The sequence below is a fragment of the Schistocerca piceifrons genome, chromosome 2 (assembly GCF_021461385.2).
Source record: "Schistocerca piceifrons isolate TAMUIC-IGC-003096 chromosome 2, iqSchPice1.1, whole genome shotgun sequence".
NCBI classification, from domain to species: Eukaryota; Metazoa; Arthropoda; class Insecta; order Orthoptera; family Acrididae; genus Schistocerca; species Schistocerca piceifrons.
The window spans coordinates 31,606,111-31,626,124 of NC_060139.1; the positions used below are offsets into that span (position 1 = coordinate 31,606,111).

Here is a 20,014-nt window from a genome sequence, read left to right on the forward strand (position 1 = left end):
GATAGTATTACAAAGTCTACTACAAACCTCAAAGTTTTTATGTTTTCCCCGTGAACTGAAATTCCAGCGACAGGTGCACAAGGTTGAGAAAACCAGCCTTGCGCAAGGAATTTCAACGAAGCTCACAATTTGCAGCATTTTCCCCAGAACTGATTGTGGCCTTTCAGTTGTTGAGTGGAAGGACTGAACCAGAGACTTCAAAAGTTCAGTGACAAGCTAGCCTGTGACTTCCTGGACTTGTGAAATAGGGGAATCCAGCAAAGAACTTCTGTAGTTTATGTGCCATCTAATCACCTGCCTACATGCCCAGCTCCATTAATTAAAGTCATAATTATGTCTTCCACTCAGTTTGTTTTGTAATTGTTAACAGAATGCCTGTGGGCATTTCTGAACTGGAATGGAGAATATTGGGATCGTTATTACAAAATACCACAGTTGATTCCTTATCTCATCCTGGACAGTCTCACGAAGTGTTCTGCCTCTGGTGAGCACCCTGAGTGAGGAAGTACAATATACAGGCAATGGACTAACATCCAGGTTTCACAGGTTCAAATCCCTGCCTATCTATCCAGGTTCATAGGTACTGGTTCATAAACCAATCACATGTGAAAGCTGTTGCTGAAAATTCATGCCCATTTTTTCCCATTCTTGTCCATTCCAAGCCTTAGCTCCATATTTGAAGACCTCATCATCAACAAAATGTTAAACTATAAACTTGCATCCTTTACTCTAATGACAATAGTGTCAATAAGGTATAAGAATCTAGTACATGTGTGCACTGATAATATAGTCTGTGGAAAAACTGTCTCTATCTCTTTGTTAGTATTTGAAAACTGTGTATTCATTTTTATAACATGTTTTAGGTCCCATGAACAAACCATAAAAAAGAATGAAACATTGGCTAGAGCATTACTTGCTGCAGGAGCCGAAGGACTCCAACGGAGTATCCTTATTAGGAAGGACACAGAACTGAAACAAAAGCAGCTGAAAGTTCTTCATGTAAAGCACACAGGTTTGGAGAAGAAGAGACTACAGCTTTCTTTGCCAGAGACAACTGAAGACAAGTTGGAAGTGAGTTTAGTTTTTAAAGGAAAATTTGAATTGTACTAAAAATCACATATATTTTCTTCCCTGCAACATTTGAACAGATGGTTTTGAGCCTGAACAGAAACTTATCCATATATTTCATGACATCAATGTTTATTAAATAAAATACAAACTTCACTACTGTCAGTTATTTTTATTTACTAAGGAGAGACTCCATTGTTAATGGTAGTGTATGTACCACCAATTGTTTTGATATTTTATTTTCATGTAGATCTTCGTTTCTGTCTGTTTCCTTTGTATTCAACATATTTGTTTCCCCGTATTAGTCATTATCTTTTTTTCATTTTGATTTTTTTCTGTGTGTCTCTGTTTCATTTTTTGATTGGTTTACACACTCCTTTAGCAGGCCACTGTTACTTCCCAGTTCCTTACCATTTCTACTGAATTTCGTCCTCTTCATGCTTTCTTCATCACATTATTGATTGATATCCACCAGTAACATTGGTTGAAAGTTCAACAAAAGTCCAGTCAAGAGTTGTAGTGTAGATTGTTTAAAATCTTCATTGTAATGGTAATGAGTAACATTTTGTAATTCTTGCTCAAGTGATTACAGTCAATGATCTCACTCTTATTTCTTATATGTTTCCCTGTCTACAGACATAACGTATTATTTTGCAAAACAAAATGGTGGGAAGTTATGAACGGCACAGAAAACAGTGGAAAATTGTATTTTGAATAGCCTAGATTGTAACTTTCTAACTTTTGTGCAGTAAACCAAGAACAAGGTAGAGAAAAAGAAGATAGTTTATGCATTTCATTTTTCTTTGTTTACTAGTTCATACTCTTTGTTCTTGCATGGAAGTAGTGTGATTCAGTAACTAAAAATACCATTCATGTATTGTTTATTATGAAAAAGTTTTTGATACACATACGTGATAATGCTTAACAGTTGCCTTCTTTTCTTTCACTTAGAATGTTTTGTCAGGCGAGGATGATGATGGTGATAACAGACACTGCAAAGGTCTCGCAGATTTATTGGGAAATGATGGTGGGAGAAAAGAGACAGAAATGGAGAAAAAGATTCGCCTTGGTGAAATGACTCCATTTGGGGACTGTTTTAGGAAATACTGGTAACAAAAGGTAAGTTCTTAGTGTTTTCTCATTTGTCTGTAATCAACCTGGTTTTATACTGTCAACTAATTTCTGTGTATTACTCTTGTCTTTTCTTTGTGGGAATAAGTTCCAACCCCAACATTAAGTGGGTATTCCTTTGCTTATACTTTGTATCTTCTTTTGATTGCATTTTATTAAAACACGGAATGAAACACATTCATTGTTTTATCCACTGTCTCTGTTGCTTGAAATATTGTCTGACCTGTTTTCTGCTGTTGTATCTACTGCCTTCACGTGTATGTTCTTCTACGGCACAGCATTTAAATTTGGAAGACTGTTAAAAATGGCACATTCCAAACCCAAAAATGAAGTAGTGAGAGCTACAGAAAGGAATAAAACAACCAGATTTTTTACTCGACCAAGGTCGTACATTGTAGTGTGGGCAAATGGAATGTAATTGGTGAAGGAAGACATAAAAAATCATTGCATTTAAAAGCAGCCAACAGATAAAAGATAAGGGCACTTGTTAAATGGTGAGAATGTCTGATTAAAATATGAAATGAGTTTCATTTGATCCTCTATAATTGTTTCAAATATTGCTGTCCTATCAAAGAAATTCAGAAGGTGTGAACATGTCAGACTGCTGATAATGACGGGTTGATACCTTCAGCAGTCTGATTAGGCACTGAAAGAATATAAAGGATCTTAGCCTCCTTTATGAAGCAGTAGAACTGTGTAATTTATTGAAATACAGTTTAGCCTCCTTTTTATGTTCCCATAATTATCATTTTCCCACTGTTTTCAACATATTTTAAACACCCCTATCAAGTTTCCTGTGTTCACAATGTTAAATAAGCACCCGTTTTTACATTAACATATTTCTGATTTTCCTGTGAATTAAGCTCTACAAAACAATGTACATGGAGGAGCAACTGTCACAAACATAAAATGATGCTGACATAGTGTTGACTTACAAGTAGTGTTTACAAACGTTACGCAGTTGAGATTGTCAGCACCAGGGCACTCTATTCAGCAGACCCAAATCTGTAAAAGTTGGAATAAATTGTGCTTGCACTCATGCTGTTGGCTGGCTGTACTCACCGTGGTGGCGGGTGGGAGTAATTAGGTTTGCTCTAATAAAGGTATCAGACGGATCACAAAGTTTTCAAATTGTGTCTAATGCTCATGTACTGCTTAATGACATCTTTGTGTCACTTCAATGCATAATTTGCCTGTTTTGTTCTTTGGACACACCAGCACTGTTTCTAGTTTGAATAATGAAACACAGCAACAGTTGTGTGTTTTTAATTGTTTAAATAATGAATGAAAGTAAGTTAAACATTTCTACTTTGCTGATAGTTACCAGTTCCAGTTACAACAATGACTAAACAAAGCACATATTTCTGGTAATGCTTATTAAGTCCTCAGTGAGTATTTTGATGCCTGTTGTGTACATTTATCGTAAAGTGTGAAAATGGGGGTGGGTGTGGGATGGTTCCTGTAAGTAACTTTTATTGCTTAAAAAGTTACCCTCGCGAATCAAAAAGCACTATGTTTGTTACCAGCAGGTGTGACGAACACACAGGTTATAGAAATGCTCCATGAACTCAGCTGGGAATCGATAGAGGGAAGAAGACATTCTGTTCAGGAAATGCTATTGAGAAAGTTTAAAAAAATCAGCATTTGTGTCAACATACCTCATGAAAGCACCGCCAACAAGAGGTCCCCAGCAGTATGATCGACTTTTAGAAACTAACGAGATGGTGATGTAGGGTAAGATCCCAGGTATCACACTCTGCAGCCATTCATGATGTAGGGTAAGATCCCAGGTATCACACTCTGCAGCCATTCACCCTGGTGGGTGCAGGTAATTGATGATGGAAAAAAAAATTGGAGATGTGTGACATCAGTAGCATTAAAAAAAGTTGCATTATATAGTCTGTCTGTGTGGTATAATGGACAGGATAACAGCTTCACATGCAGGAGAGAGAGTGCTCGAATCTTATCATGAGCACCAGTTTTATTTTTTTTTTATTTTTAAATCTTCATTGAAATGTTTTGATTGTCGGGTGTTGTATGGAAGCATGTAGACAGCCGTTATCTCTCACTCCATCTGCAAGTGAATCAGGAAGGGATTGAACAGCAGTAGTACATGTACATCTGTAATTTGCGGACACTGTGAAGTGCGTGGCAGAGGGTATGTTCCATTATAACAGTTACTAGGGCTTTTTCCCATTCCATTTACATACGGAGTGCAGGAGGAATGATTGTTTCAATGTCTGTGCATGTGCTGCAATTAATCGTGTCCTCACAGTCTGTATGGTAGTAATTTGTGGGTGGTTGTAGTATATTCCTGGTCTGATCTTTTAAAGCTGGTTGTTGAAATTTTGTATTTAGACTTTCTTGGGATAGTTTTTGTCTGTCTTCAGTCATTTCAACATCTCTGTGACACACTTCTGCAGGGCAAGTCAGACAGACTTGTGACCATTCATCTACCTGTTTCTGTATATGTTAAATATGTCCTGTTAGTCCTATTTGGTACATGACTCAAACACAAGAGCAATATTCTAGGATGGGCCACACAAGTGCTTTATAAGCACTGATTGCATTTCACGAGTATTTTATCAATAACTCGTAGTCTGCTCCATGCTTTACCCATGACAGCTTGTGTTATCGTCCCATTTTATCTCCCTATTGTTACACTAGGTATTTGTATGAGTTTACTGATTTCAGCTGTGACATACTGGTATAGTATTCATAGGCTACTATATTTTTTAGTTTTGTGAAGTGCACAGTTTTAAATTTCTGAACTTTCAAAGCAAGTTGCGAATCTTTACAGCACTTTGAAATCTTATCAATGTCTGACTGAATATTTGTGCAGCTGCCTTTGGACTGTACATCATCTATAAAAAGTCTGAGATTACTATTAATATTGTCCATAGGTTGTTAAGGTACAACATGAACAGCAAGTGACCAGACACACTTGTCAGGGTACATCTGTAGCTATTTCTAGAACTGTCAATGACTCTCCATCCAAGATAAGATGCTACATCCTCCCTGCCAAGCAATCCTCAATTCAGTCATAAATTTCACCTGATTCTCCAAATGATCGTCCTTTTGATAGTAAGTGTAAGAGTGGTCCTGAATCAAATGCTTTTCTTAGATTGAGAAATACTGCATCTACCTGACTGCCTTGATCCATGGCTTTCAGGATATTGTGGGAAAAGTGCATGTTGGGTTTAACATGGTCAGTGTTTTTTAAATCAGTGCAGGTTGGCATGGAGAAGGCTGTTCTGTTCGACACATCTCATTATGATTGAGGTTTGAATATGTTCTAAGATTCTACAGCAAAGGGACGTGAAGAATATTGGACGGTAGTGTTGTGGAACAGTTCTGCTACGTTTCTTGTGGGCAGTTGTGACCTGTGCTTGCCTTCAGCTACTGGGCATGGTTTTTTGACCGAGGGATTTAATGTAGATTGTAGTTGACTTGGACACAAATTGAGTATAGAATGTGATGGAGATTCCATCAAGCTCTGGAGCGTTCTTCAGTTTAAAGGATTTCAGCTGTTTCTCAACACCACTGACACTAATATCTATTCCATCATCTTTTCAGTGCTACAAGGATTAAATTGGGGCAATACTCATGGGTTTTCCTTTGTAAAGGAACATTTGAAAACAGAGTTGTGCATTTTTGCTTTTGTTATACGGCTGTCAATTTCAGTTCTGTGCTATCCTTGAGTGACAAGACAGTAAATTTGGTACCACTAACAGCCATCATATATGCCCAGAATTTCTTTGCATTGTGTTCATCACAGCTAAATGCCTTTTGTGTAGCACCTGTCTATCTATAATCTAATACTCTGTTTTTTGCCTGCTGTTGAACTTTGGTATTCATTGTCGTTACAACTGCCACATGGTCACTGATACCAGTATTGATATGGACACCTTCAAAGGAGTTAGGTCTGTTTTTGGCCATTAGATCAGCTAGGTGCTGAGGGCATTGTGGTAATGCAATGGCAAAAGTTGAAAATTCGTGGTAGACCAGGACTCGAACCCAGATTTACCACTTCTCATGAAGCAGTTGCCTTAACTGCTTTGGCCATCCAGACATGTGCATGAACTGACTCAAATTTCCGACTTATCACACACTGCTGTGCAGCATCTTTTGTCCATTAAACTGTAACTCGCAAATCCTGATTCTCATAGGTGTTAAGATATGTATATATCTGAGTGATGTCTGTTCTGTTGAACATATCCGGCACTTGTGATGACATGGCTGGTACATAATGTGTAAACATGTAATGATGGAAGGGAAGGATAGGGAAAGGATGGGTGGGAAATACAATGCATTGTTCTAATGCAATGCCGAAAGTTGAAAATTTGTGCCAAACTGGGACTGGAACACAGATTTACAGCTCCTCATGACTGACTCAAATTTCAAACTTATCACATGCTCTAGTGCAGCATTCCCAGTTCATTAAACTCACTGTGTGGAACGTTGGCACCATCTTTTCTTTACGACAGCCCCAAAACTATTTTTGTGGTCAGCCAGAAAGCAATGGAGAACGTACTGACCGTAGTTTCCAGTGTGTAAGTCCATGTTCTTCTTTTGTTCACTGAAAGAAATGTTTCTACTCTCTGTTTACTCAGCAGGATCAGAAACTATGATTATAAATGAAAGTTTAGAGTTCTGTCTGATTGATATATTTGATAAAATTTCACATGCACAACATAGCAATGTTCCTGATAATAGTAATAATAATGATGTCTCTATCATAAACAGCACTGTGATCATTTCAGAGGCTCAACTTCCTATGGTGAGTTCCCAATAAATAGTCTTTCGCCCTGTCTTACAATAAAGTTAATTGCTCGCCTCAAAAGAGGAACATAATTTCACCACGTCCAGCGGTTTTGTTAACATTACAGGAGGAACACAAACAGTTACTTCCGCGAAATCTATGTGATCCGACACAGTGTACAGTCCTCGTGAGTGCAATTCCTATTTGTATCGAAAAAATGCATTTAGTAGCAGCATGGGTGTGACATAATCCGAGGCAGCGCATAAGTAGGCGTTTTCACTGACGCGGACCGTATGTAGCTGGGTGTGAAGTGAAGTGAATTGAAGTGAAGTGAAGTGAAATCTAAATGATCCAGTATGGTGTACAGTCTTCTGACTTCACTTTATACTCTTACTGAACAGGCTTTTAGTACCAGCCTGACGTCACTCCAGGCAGCACATAAGCCGGCATTTGACTGACGCATATCGACTGATAATGGGGTGCGAAGTGAGTCGTCACTGCCTCTCAGGTCGTATTTATATATGGGCACAGTGGACGGCCGAAGGGAACACCTGCCATCATCTGCTATATCACCTAGTAACAGCACATAAATGGCCGCTTTGTTGGACACACATTATTTTATAACACTCTCATGAACCAATTTAGAATCTTCGACAAAACTATTTAATTGGATAGATAAAAAATCTACTCACCAAGTGGTAGCAGAACACACACACAAAAGAATGTTGTAATTGGAAAGCTTTTGGAGACATTGGCTCCTTCTTCAGGCAGAAAGGTTGAAGGGAAAGGAAGAAGGGTGAAGGAAAATGACTGGAGAGGTAGGGGTAGATTTCGGGAAAGTCACACAGAACCCCGCGGGTCATGGGAGACTTATCGTACGGGATGAGAAGGAAAGACTGATTATTGGGGACTGCATTGGACGAGATTTGAAAACCTGAGAGCTTAAAGGTGGAAAACAGGACAATATGCCAGGCAGAGATTACTACTAAAACATCATGCACTAGTTAATAAGAGTGAAAAGCTAAGTGCATTGTAAGTAACAGAGGCGGTGAAAAATAGATGAAAGAGGCAATGAAAGATGTAGAAAACTAAAACAGAGTGAGGCAAAGAGTAGTTACAGTGAAGAAATCCTGAGACCGAAGAAATTAATGTAAATTAATGCCAGGTGGGTGGCAAGAACCAAGGACTTGTCTTAATGCTAGTTCTCACCTGCAGAGTTCTGAGAAACTGGTGTCTGGGGGAAGAATCCAGATGGCACTTGTGGTGAAACAGATGTCGAGGTCATCAATGTCATGTTGCAGAGCATGCATTTTGGATATTGAGAAGTTGCAAGTATATTTCCTCTGCCTATGCGTATGCCCATTCACCCTAATTGATAATTTAGTGGTAGTCATACCGATGTAGAAGTGTTTACATAGTAGCAGGTATATGACTTGTCATATCACTGGTTGCTCTCCCTTTGATAGTATATGTTTTACCAGTTACAGCGCTACTATGGATGGTGGTAGGAGGGTGCATAGGGCAAGTCTTGCAGCGGGTATTGTCACTGGGGTAGGAGCCATAGGGCAGGGAGATAGGTGCAGAAGGAGCTTAGGGTTTGACAAGAATATTGCAGAGATTGGGAGGACAACAGAAAGCTGTTCTAGACAGAATGGATCTAGTTTCAGGGCATGATTTTAGGAAGTCATGGCTCTGATGAAGTAGCTTAATAACACATTCCACCAGACCGGGATAATATTAAGTCACCAGTGGCGTGCTCCGAAGCTGTTCTGTGGAGGGATCAGCAGTAGCACGATTGGATGTGATAGCACGGTAAATCTGCTTTTTAACTAGGCTGGTGGGATAATTACATGCAGTGAAGGCTGAGGTGAGAATGGTGGTATATAATGTAAACACTTCTACATCAACATGACTACCATTAAGTTATCAATTAGGATGAAGGGGCATAGGCAGTGGGTGTATACTGGCAGCTCGCAATATCCTTCTGCAGAGCATGCTCTGCAACATGACATTTGTGACCTCTGCACCTGTTTCACCACAAGAGCCATCTGGATTCTTCTCCCAGACACCAGTTTCTCAGAACTCCACTGGTAAGAATTAGCACTACAACAAGTCCTTGGTTCTTGCCACCCACCTGTCATTAATTGATGTTAATTTCTTCCGTCTCAGCATTTCTTCACTGTAACTACTCTTTGCCTCACTCTTGTTTCAGTTTTCTTCATTTTTCATTGTCTTTTCCATCTATTTTTTCACCTCCCCCCCCCCCCCCCCCCCCCCCACCTCTGTTACTTACAATGCACTTACCTTTTCACTCTTATTAACTCATGCACAATGTTTTAGTAGTAATCTCTGTTTTGCATATTGACCTGTCTTCCACCTTTAAGCTCTCAGGTTTTCAAATCTCATCCAATGCAGTCCCCAACAATCAGTTTTTCTTCTCATCCCGTGCAGTAAGTCTCCCATGACCCGCGGTTCTGGTTGACTTTCCCGAAATCTACCCCTACCTCTCCAGTCCTTTTCCTTCACCCTTCTTCCTTTCCCTTCAACCCTTCCGCCTGAAGAAGGAGCCAATGTCTACGAAAGCTTGCCAATTACAACATTCATTTATGTGTGTGTTCTGCAGCCGCTTGGTGAGTAGATTTTTTATCTATCCAATTAAATAATTTGTCAGTAATTGGTTGTTTTCATTGTTGTAATGTAGTATCTTTGTAATTTTTCTAGGAATGGAGTTAAGTTGGCTTTAATCCCAGAAAAAGTTTTAGCTTGACTGCATTTAAGCTTTGCCATGAAGAATTTTTGAATGGAACTTACAGTAGAACATGACGTCTGAACCACATCTTTAAGAGACGTTGTATCAATTGTTATTTACATCAAAGTGTTGAAGCTTGTCATAACTTCATTATTTAATAGATGTAATCAAGTGCTGTAGTTACAGCTCTCTATCGTTAGTATGACTGATACCTAATCCACTACACCCCACATGAACCATGGACCTTGCCATTGGTTGGGAGGCTTGCGTGCCTCAATGATACAGATGGCCACAACGGAGGGGTATCTGTTGAGAGGCCAGAAGAGGGGCAGCAGCCTTTTCAGTAGTTGCAGGGGCAACAGTCTGGATGATTGACTGATCTGGCCTTGTAACACTAACCAAAATGGCCTTGCTGTTCTGGTACTGCGAACGGCTGAAAGCAGGGGGAAACTACAGCTGTAATTTTTCCCGAGGGCATGCAGTTTTACTGTATGATTAAATGATGATGGCGTCCTCTTGGGTAAAATATTCCGGAGGTAAAATAGTCCCCCATTTGGATCTCCGGGCGGGGACTACTCAAGAGGACGTTGTTATCAGGAGAAAGAAAGCTGGCGTTCTACGGATCGGAGCGTGGAATGTCAGATCCCCTAATCGGGCAGGTAGGTTAGAAAATTTAAAAAGGGAAATGGATAGGTTAAAGTTAGATATAGTGGGAATTAGTGAAGTTCGGTGGCAGGAGGAACAAGACTTTTGGTCAGGTGAATACAGGGTTATAAATACAAAATCAAATAGGGGTAATGCAGGAGTGGGTTTAATAATGAATAAAAAAAATAGGAGTGGGGTAAGCTGCTACAAACAGCATAGTGAACACATTATTGTGGCCAAGATAGACACAAAGCCCATGCCTACCACAGTAGTACAAGTTTGTATGCCAACTAGCTCTGCAGATGACGAAGAAATTGATGAAATGTATGATGAGATAAAAGAAATTATTCAGGTATGAAGGGAGACGAAAATTTAATAGTCATGGGTGACTGGAATTCGGCAGTAGGGAAAGGGAGAGAAGGAAACGTAGTAGGTGAATATGGATTGGGGGTAAGAAATGAAAGAGGAAGCCGCCTGGTAGAATTTTGCACAGAGCACAAATTAATCATAGCTAACACTTGGTTCAAGAATCATGAAAGAAGGTTGTATACATGGAAGAACCCTGGAGATACTAAAAGGTATCAGATAGATTATATAAGTGTAAGACAGATTTAGGAACCAGGTTTTAAATTGTAAGACATTTCCAGGGGCAGATGTGGACTCTGACCACAATCTATTGTTTATGAACTGTAGATTAAAACTGAAGAAACTGCAAAAAGGTGGGAATATAAGGAGATGGGACCTTGATAAACTGACTAAACCAGAAGTTGTAGAGAGTTTCAGGGAGAGCATAAGGGAACAATTGACAGGAATGGGGGAAAGAAATACAGTAGAAGAAGAATGGGTAGCTCTGAGGGATGAAGTAGTGAAGGCAGCACACGATCAAGTAGGTAAAAAGACGACGGCTGGTAGAAATCCTTGGGTAACAGAAGAAATATTGAATTTAATTGATGAAAGGAGAAAATATAAAAATGCAGTAAATGAAGCAGGCAAAAAGGAATACAAACGTCTCAAAAATGAGATCGACAGGAAGTGCAAAATGACTAAGCAGGGATGGATAGAGGACAAATGTAAGGATGTAGAGGCTTATCTCACTAGGGGTAAGAGAGATACAGCCTACAGGAGAATTAAAGAGACCTTTGGAGAAAAGAGAGCCACATGTATGAATATCAAAAGCTCAGATGGAAACCCAGTTCTAAGCAAAGAAGGGAAAGCAGAAAGGTGGAAGGAGTACATTGAGGGTCTATACAAGGGCGATGTACTTGAGGACAATATTACGGAAATGGAAGAGGACGTTGATGAAGATGAAATGGGAGATATAATACTGTGTGAAGAGTTAGACAGAGCACTGAAAGACCTGAGTCGAAACAAGGCCCCGGGAGTAGACAACATTCCATTAGAACTACTGACAGCCTTGGGAGAGCCAGTCCTGACGAAACTCTACCATCTGGTGAGCAAGATGTATGTAACAGGCGAAATACCCTCAGACTTCATGAAGAATATAATAATTCCAATCCCAAAGAAAGCAGGTGTTGACAAATGTCAAAATTACCGAACTATCAGTTTAATAAGTCACGGCTGCAAAATACTAATGCGGATTCTTTACAGACGAATGGAAAAACTAGTAGAACCCGACCTCGGGGAAGATCAGTTTGGATTCCGTAGAAATGTTGGAACACATGAGGCAATACTGACCCTACGACTTATCTTAGAAGCTAGATTAAGGAAAGGCAAACCTACGTTTCTAGCATTTGTAGACTTAGAGAAAGCTTTTGACAATGGTGACTGGAATATGCTCTTTCAAATTCTGAAGGTGGCAGGGGTAAAATACAGGGAGCGAAAAGCTATTTACAATTTGTACAGAAACCAGATGGCAGTTATAAGAGTCGAGGGGCATGAAAGGGAAGCAGTGGTTGGGAAGGGAGTGAGACAGGGTTGTAGTCTCTCCCCGATGTTATTCAATCTGTATATTGAGCAAGCAGTAAAGGAAACAAAAGAAAAATTCGGAGTAGGTATTAAAATCCATGGAGAAGAAATAAAATCTTTGAGGTTTGCTGATGACATTGTAATTCTGTCATAGACAGCAAAGGACTTGGAAGAGCAGTTGAACGGAATGGACAGTGTCTTGAATGGAGGATATAAGATGAACATCAACAAAAGCATAACGAGGATAATGAATGTAGTCGAATTAAGTCGGGTGATGCTGAGGGAATTAGATTAGGAAATGAGACACTTAAAGTAGTAAAGGAATTTTGCTATTTGGGGAGCAAGATAACTGATGATGGTCGAAGTAGAGAGGATATAAAATGTAGACTGGCAATGGCAAGGAAAGCGTTTCTGAAGAAGTGAAAATTGTTAACATCGAGTATGGATTTAAGTGTCAGGAAGTCATTTCTGAAAGTATTTGTATGGAGTGTAGCCCTGTATGGAAGTGAAACGTGGACGATAAATAGTTTGGACAAGAAGAGAATAGAACCTTTGAAATGTGGTGCTACAGAAGAATGCTGAAGATTAGATGGGTAGATCACATAACTAATGAGGAAGTAGTGAATAGGATTGGGGAGAAGAGAAGTTTGTGGGACAACTTGACTAGAAGAAGGGATCGGTTGGTAGGACATGTGTTGAGGCATCAAGGGATCACCAATTTAGTATTGGAGGGCAGTGTGGAGGGTAAAAATCATAGAGGGAGACCAAGAGATGAATACACTAAGCAGATTCAGAAGGATGTAGGTTGCAGTAGGTACTGGGAGATGAAGAAGCTTGCACAGGATAGAGCAGCATGGAGAGCTGCATCAAACCAGTCTCAGGACTGAAGACCACATGAATGAATGAGTTAAAGTTTTTATATCAAACTGAAGCTTCATAAAATTTTTCGTATTTCGAAGTCTGATATTTACCTCTTTCAATTTTTCGTAAAAACTCCACATTTGACCAAAATATTGTTCTGATCAAGTTGAAATTTGAAGCAGTTGATTCTGACATGCATTTGCACATTCTGACCAACTTTTGGCTTTCTAGCTTTATTATTTAGTGCCACTTATTTTTTTTTCTTAAAACAATGTATTTAGGGAAAGATATTCATCTGATCACTTTGAGATTTAACAGTTTAAACATTAATATGCTGAAGCATATGTTGACAAAGTTTGGAAAAGCAACTTTAATTTTTTATTTCATCCTTATATTATGGTGCAATATGTGTACTCTAAGCACAGGCGCGCGCACTATGATGACGTGGTGCTAGTAGCAGTGAACTGGGCTACATCCTGGCACACCTGCTTGACTCTGTATCTCTCAAATGATACACCGCTTGTTTCACCACAACTGCTCGCAAATCCTGAGTCCCAGTTCAGATGATATTTGCATATTCGCACTGAAATAGGCAAGGAGCCACCCTTCCCTTTTTCAGAAGTGTACATAATTGAGTGGTGTCCATTCTGTCAGACATGATCAACAGAACAGACACCGCTCAAAATATAAATATAGTAATGTTTCTGTGAATGTCATTCACACCCACCACTAACAAAACTGTAGTTATCCCAATTGATTGTTGGATGGTTAAAGGATCCTCCAATTGTTCCAGTATGATTAGGGAACTTATGAGAGAGTGAACTGAAGTTTTGACAAATGTTTTCATTTATCAGGCGGTAGATGTGATTGTCAATCTCTCTCTCCCTCCAAGTTCAATTTATGTAATATGTACCTCAGCTGTGGACATGTCCAAAAGAACAGACACCACACATTCATATTAGACTCTATTACAGTGTTATGCTTACTGTTGATATTGAGTCTTGCTCAAATAATCTCACAAGAAGGTTCTATTTCTATTTCGGTGGATCTTAGTTTCTTGTCTTGTATGACAAACATACTACCACCATTTCCGTATCCTTTCAGCATAGGCTTAAATTTTCCCCGAAGATCTCCAGTGTGAGCTTCAGGTTTTAACCAGCTTTCTGCACCTAGTATTGTGAGAGCTTCAGTGCTTTATAAGAGAGCTTCAAACTCTGACGCTTCGTTGCATATGCTTCAGCAGTTAAACAGGTTTTAATATTCTCACCTGTGGGAGGCAATTCTTTGGATCTTACACTAATAGTTCTGAATTTTCTTCTGTAGCTGTCAGCCTAGCTTGCCACAGAGTCGTCACAGTGGCTGGTTCAAGCCTTCCACTTGATGCAGAAAATGGGGGGGGGAGGGGGGGGAATCTGTTCTGGGGAAATGCAACAGACTGTGAGATTCGTTGCAGCTGTATGAGCAAGGCTGGTTCAACCTTCTCTGCTAGTCGTTGGAATGATCCAAGTATGATCTCCCACAGTGGCTGCCGCAATAGCCGCTACAACATGCTGCACAACATGCCTGCAGGTGTACACTCTTGAGTGCATCTGGTGTTCCTTCCCATCCCTTGCTGCCATTTCCCTAAGGGGTACCATTATTCTCTGTAGTTTGAACTGCTGACAATTTATAGACCTCTGCCTTTAACACAAGATGCAGCAGGTTTCCCAATAGGTGAATCGAGTCGCACTGGGCTAGTTGTTGTTTCAGTGGAAGACAGCACCTCAGATGTGTTGGTTAATTGGATTGTTGCAACATCCTGAGTTCTTCCTGGTCTGTTTACCCTTTATAGGACACCTAGACCTATGTGATAGTTACATTCTGGCCCGGCCTGCTGGAGTTGGCGGTCATATGAGCATGAGATGTTTGCTTTGGTGAACGAATGGTGTTTGTTTCCCTTTTTCTGATGAAGGCTGTGGCTGAAAGCTTTGTGTAAGTGTCCTTTAATTGTGCCTGTCTGCAGCTTAACATGTCATCTTTATGGTAAGTAGCAACTCATTTGCAGTTAAGTGGACCAGTAATGATGGGTCATTTATTTCCTGCAGCAGAAACAGTATCGACAAGAGAAGGTAATACTTGAGGTACCTTTGGTATCTCTGATATAAAATCTCTCTCTAATGACCTCGATGTCGAGATACCTTTGGTATCTGTGGTACAGAATCTGTCTCTAATGATCTCGATGTTGACGGGATGTTAAACCTGATCTTCCTTCTTTTTATCTGGTATACAGTTCTTGGTAACCGTCCTAACACAACCATTTGCAGCAGTTTCTAATCACTTGATAGTAATCAGGGTGGTTTCCAGCTGCTTACAAATACCAACCAACTCATCCACTGTCTAAGGACGAGAAACACAGTGGGACTGAATTATGGCTTGGGCAATGTTTTCCAGAACAGTAAACAAATAACATGCCTGGTGGAGTATTTTATAGATGAGCAAACTAGTAACTTTATATTAAGCTTGTTGATTTCTCTTTTAATTTATGACTTTGGTATGGTACAAGTATTACCAACAGTCTTTGAAACATAAGTGACTTACAGCCAAAAACAAGATATCTGTTAAGATAACATTTTTCAGGTTATAGTCACTAAGAAAACTTGACAGTAGTATTATTTATGATAACTGTAGCCTATGTACACTCACGTTAAAGAAGAGAACCAATGTGATACAATATGTTGCATTTTTAGAGTAATTGTAAATCACAAACACCAATTTATTATGAAATAGGTTGTGCAAAACACTTATAATGTGTGAAAATGTTTGCAGGCATGTGGAACTTCACAAAAATATACCTTTTTCTCATAAATACTTAATTAAATTATGGAACTGTTAGCTGTGAACAAGGATATTGGAGCCAAAGTTCCTGAAAAGCACAGTTGAGCTCACAGTGGACATTATAATACTGTTCAATATATCATGTTCCTGAAAAGCACAGATTATGTTTACAATTGATGTTTAAATACTAAATTTTTGATAAAATCAACATGAAAAACAACTTTAAGTTTTATGTTGTGTTTCTGTACCACAGTTTTCAAAATGAATTTATGTGGCGCACGTGATTTTACTTGAAGACAAAGGAATAACAGAAGTCTGTATATATACACCAGTATAAATAAACAAACATGCAAATTGCATGAATTTTGCAACTTGTATGTCTGCTTGTGTCTGTTATGTGTGGATGGATATGTGTGTGTGCGAGTGTATACCTGTCCATTTTTCCCCCCAAGGTAAGTCTTTCCACTCCCGGGATTGGAATGACTCCTTATCCTCTCCCTTAAAACCCACATCCTTTCGTCTTTCCCTCTCTTTCCCTCTTTCCTGATGAAGCAACTGTGGTTGCGAAAGCTTGAAATTTGTGTATGTGTTTGTGTTTGTTATTGTTTCTATCAACGTACCAACGCTTTTGTTTGGTAAGTTGCAGAATCTTTATTTTTAGATATATTTTTTCTACGTGGAATTTTTCCCTCTATTATATTCATATCATTAATTTGTTTGTATGTTATGTGTATATGTAATCTATATAATAGAGGGAAACATTCCACGCGGGAAAAATATATTTAAAAACAAAGATGATGTGACTTACCATACGAAAGCGCTGGCAGGTCGATAGAAACACAAACAGACACATACATGTGTGTATATCTAAAAATAAAGATTCTGCAACTTACCAAACAAAAGCGTTGGTACGTTGATAGAAACAATAACAAACACAAACACATACACAAATTTCAAGCTTTCGCAACATGTGTGTATGTATGTGTCTGTTTGTGTTTCTATCGACCTGCCAGCGCTTTCGTATGGTAAGTCACATCATCTTTGTTTTTAAATGTATATGTAATCTAGCACAGAAAAAAATTTGTCCAAAAGTTAGCAAAGTTTTCAGTATTATTTATGTGCTTGTCAATGACGTAGTGCCTCTACTATTCAGCGAGTTGTTACCTTCACTCCTAAATTATTTATGGTCTACCAGGACTTCCAATTACCATAGCTGATAGTTCCGCAGAACTCAAAGCATCTGAAAGTGTTCATGAGATTCGTGGGAAGGTACTATGTTTTAGCATCATGTTTGATTTAAGAAAAGCTGCTTTTCCAGCCAGCTGCACATGCACTTGATGGTTTGACATTAGTACACCCATATCAGCTAGGTAATTATCATATTTCATGGTGTTTATAATACAGTACTTTGATGTCTATAGTAAATGAAGTCAATCAATTTTACTCATACGCTGAAGCAGATTTGTCCATTTGTTGTTTGAGGGGGGTGGGGGGGTTTCCAGTAATAGATCTGGGGCTGAACTTCTGAACACTGCAGCTTTCAGTAAAAATATATTGCAGTAGTTTTACGTGTTTTGTTTGAGAATACTTCACTTTAGTGACAGGTCTGCATGTACTGGAGGAGCACACTGATTTAAAATTGGGATCGCCTACAGCAAATTTCATGAGTTCTATTTGTATTGAAAGCTTTTCATGGGTGAAAACTTACGTAATTGATAGTTCAGTATCTTTTAAACAATTATTAAAGGTATTTGAAAATCTACCTTTGTAACTTATAAAAATGATCTTTGACTCACTGTATGTGCTTCGTTTTACTGATATAAAACTATATAAAACTTCAGTGGTCTCAAATAAAACATATTTAAAATTTTGTTTGATTTTTGCTTCTAAAACAGTTTGTTTTAAAATATAATGACACATGATTTTTATTTACATCATTTTTTCAATGATTTCCACTCACATCTAGAAGTTTCATCTGCTTGCACATTTCCTTTGTATTCTTTGGTAGGGTCTTATTGTTCAACAGAAGAATTAAACTTACTGAAATTGAAACATAAAATAGATTAGATAATTGGCACAGTTTAGAACATTGCACATGAATCAGAATCAGTAAAATTTGTGTTTTCTCTTCTGTAATATAACAGCTATATAATGTAAACATGGTATGCATTATTTTTTTTATATAAACACTTTCTTTTTGAAGTATAATCATCTGTTGTATTTGTCACAGTGCGCCACGAGTGGATCAGACACTCTCAGAATTTGAAAAATATCTTGAAGCTCAGTCAAAATTGCAGCAGACACAAAGGAAGAAAGTTCTGCTGAAAAAGAAAGCTCTCCGCTTAAATTGTGAAGAGACAGCTATTCAAGAAGGAAAATCAGTGACTCCTAAAAAGAAGTCAACACCTCTGAAGAAAAGTATTCTGCTACCAAAGAAAAGAAAGAAAAAAGAAAAACTTGGTTCTTCAACTAGTGAAGATTATCAGTAAGTCAATTGTTAATTTCCGCTATATGCTTGCTTGTTCATTTGATATCAATAATACTAGGGTTAAATAAAACTCCAGTAAGGGCATTTGTCATAGTAATTTGAGAGGTTGTGTATGTATTGCCTATAGTGCAACTTTATGAATTATAAGCTATTACACAAATTTACAGAACAAATATGAATTACTAAACTGCAGTTGAGAAGACAGACAACTACCTTGATCTGAAATAGTGTCTCAGGTAAACGCATAAAAATGGATATGTTTGTTCGGCTTTCAAACCGCTAGCTATAGTCAGAGAATCCTGTGTTTGTAGTGAGTGGCAGCTGCTGTGTAAGAGCACTTTTGCCACCTCACAGATTTTTTTTTCCCCGGAATGCTGTTAAAAGTAACATAGATGTGGTAATTTGAAAATAAGGCACTAAATCCGCCACGCTGTGTGACATTGGTACTCCTCTAAACTCTGTGAAACTTGGCATAAGGGTCGTGAGCATGCCTTCAGTTGTGCACGTTTAAGGTGCTTTTGTGCATGTGCAACTAGAATGATGTAGTTGCCTTATGGGCCAAATACATTCAGATTCAATAAAAAATGCCCACTGTTTTCATCATGCACAGCTAGCCCTACTGCTCAAGTACAAGTTTACGCCAATTCCGCCATGTGGTAGCACACTGCAGCAAACTTACCACATTTGCTTGGCATAAATCATGCTAGATGGTAGCACACTCCTCAGATGTGCCGATTCTTTTATTATACAGTAAAATTAGATAATATATCAGTATATGTTATAGTTGTTTTGATAGAAAAACCTATTTTGTGGATTTCTGAATGAGCTATAGTATATTAAATTTTGAATTTTGTCATGCAGTGGTCCATTTGAGGCTCTGAGAACCATAAGGGCCTTAAATCATCGATTCTGAGACTAGCATTTATTCACGTTTTTCACATATGTTGATATTACGGCGAGTCAAGTTTATCTGTGCTGTAGGCCCGCATCGTATATATAAGTATCAATGTTCACGGAAAGCTGTTTCGTTCCTCCAATATTCTCTTAAATGTGGGGTGATTACGATGTGCATTTGGCCCTTATGGTTCTCAGCGCTTCATTTGTATTTAGTCAGTGACCATGTTGGTAGACGTTACTACTTGAATTTATTAATTTGCAAAAACGGCCGTTTGTGTTTGGAATTCGGTTTTTACTGTGCAGGAATCCGCTTTCATGGGCAGTGTCAATGTGAACTCTGTTGAATCTGTTTTAAGTGCTCACAGAAAGTAAATTACCAAGAAAAGTTAACCACAAAAGAACTAGGGCATCTGAGACCAGACCCATTGGCCGAGAAAGTGACAAAGTCAAATAAGCTTCAGTAGAAGCGAACATTTAACAGAGAAGTGTACAATAAGTGTAAGTTGTTGCATGGGTGCAGCGTAAGAATGTCTGATTTTTCAACCCAGAAGTTAATTTGTGGATTAATGCAGGTGTTAGGGATCTTGTACATTTTTCTGAAATAATGAAAAACATGAAAACCGCCACTTGCACAAATGTGCGAAACAGAGAGTAGAGAAAGCTTACATGTTAT

General features: G+C 38.7%; 2 protein-coding genes across 2 annotated transcripts in view; both read left to right on the forward strand.

Annotated features, from left to right (window-relative positions):
• Positions 1-863: 863 nt before the first annotated feature.
• Positions 864-18,319, forward strand: LOC124777081 (chimeric ERCC6-PGBD3 protein-like; the record flags this gene model as incomplete). The annotated part of the gene is given in 3 exon segments (XM_047252361.1): positions 864-1,071; positions 2,020-2,187; positions 18,187-18,319. Coding segments are annotated over 2 exon segments (370 nt in total), but the record flags the coding sequence as incomplete, so codon positions are not given.
• The window catches only part of LOC124773234 (DNA excision repair protein ERCC-6-like), a 111,342-nt gene continuing 106,478 nt past the window's right edge, over positions 15,151-20,014 (forward strand). The window contains exons 1-2 of the mRNA XM_047249383.1: positions 15,151-15,164; positions 18,187-18,441. Coding sequence (XP_047105339.1) covers positions 15,151-15,164; positions 18,187-18,441 — 269 coding nt within the window. The remainder of the gene's footprint in view (positions 15,165-18,186; positions 18,442-20,014) is intronic.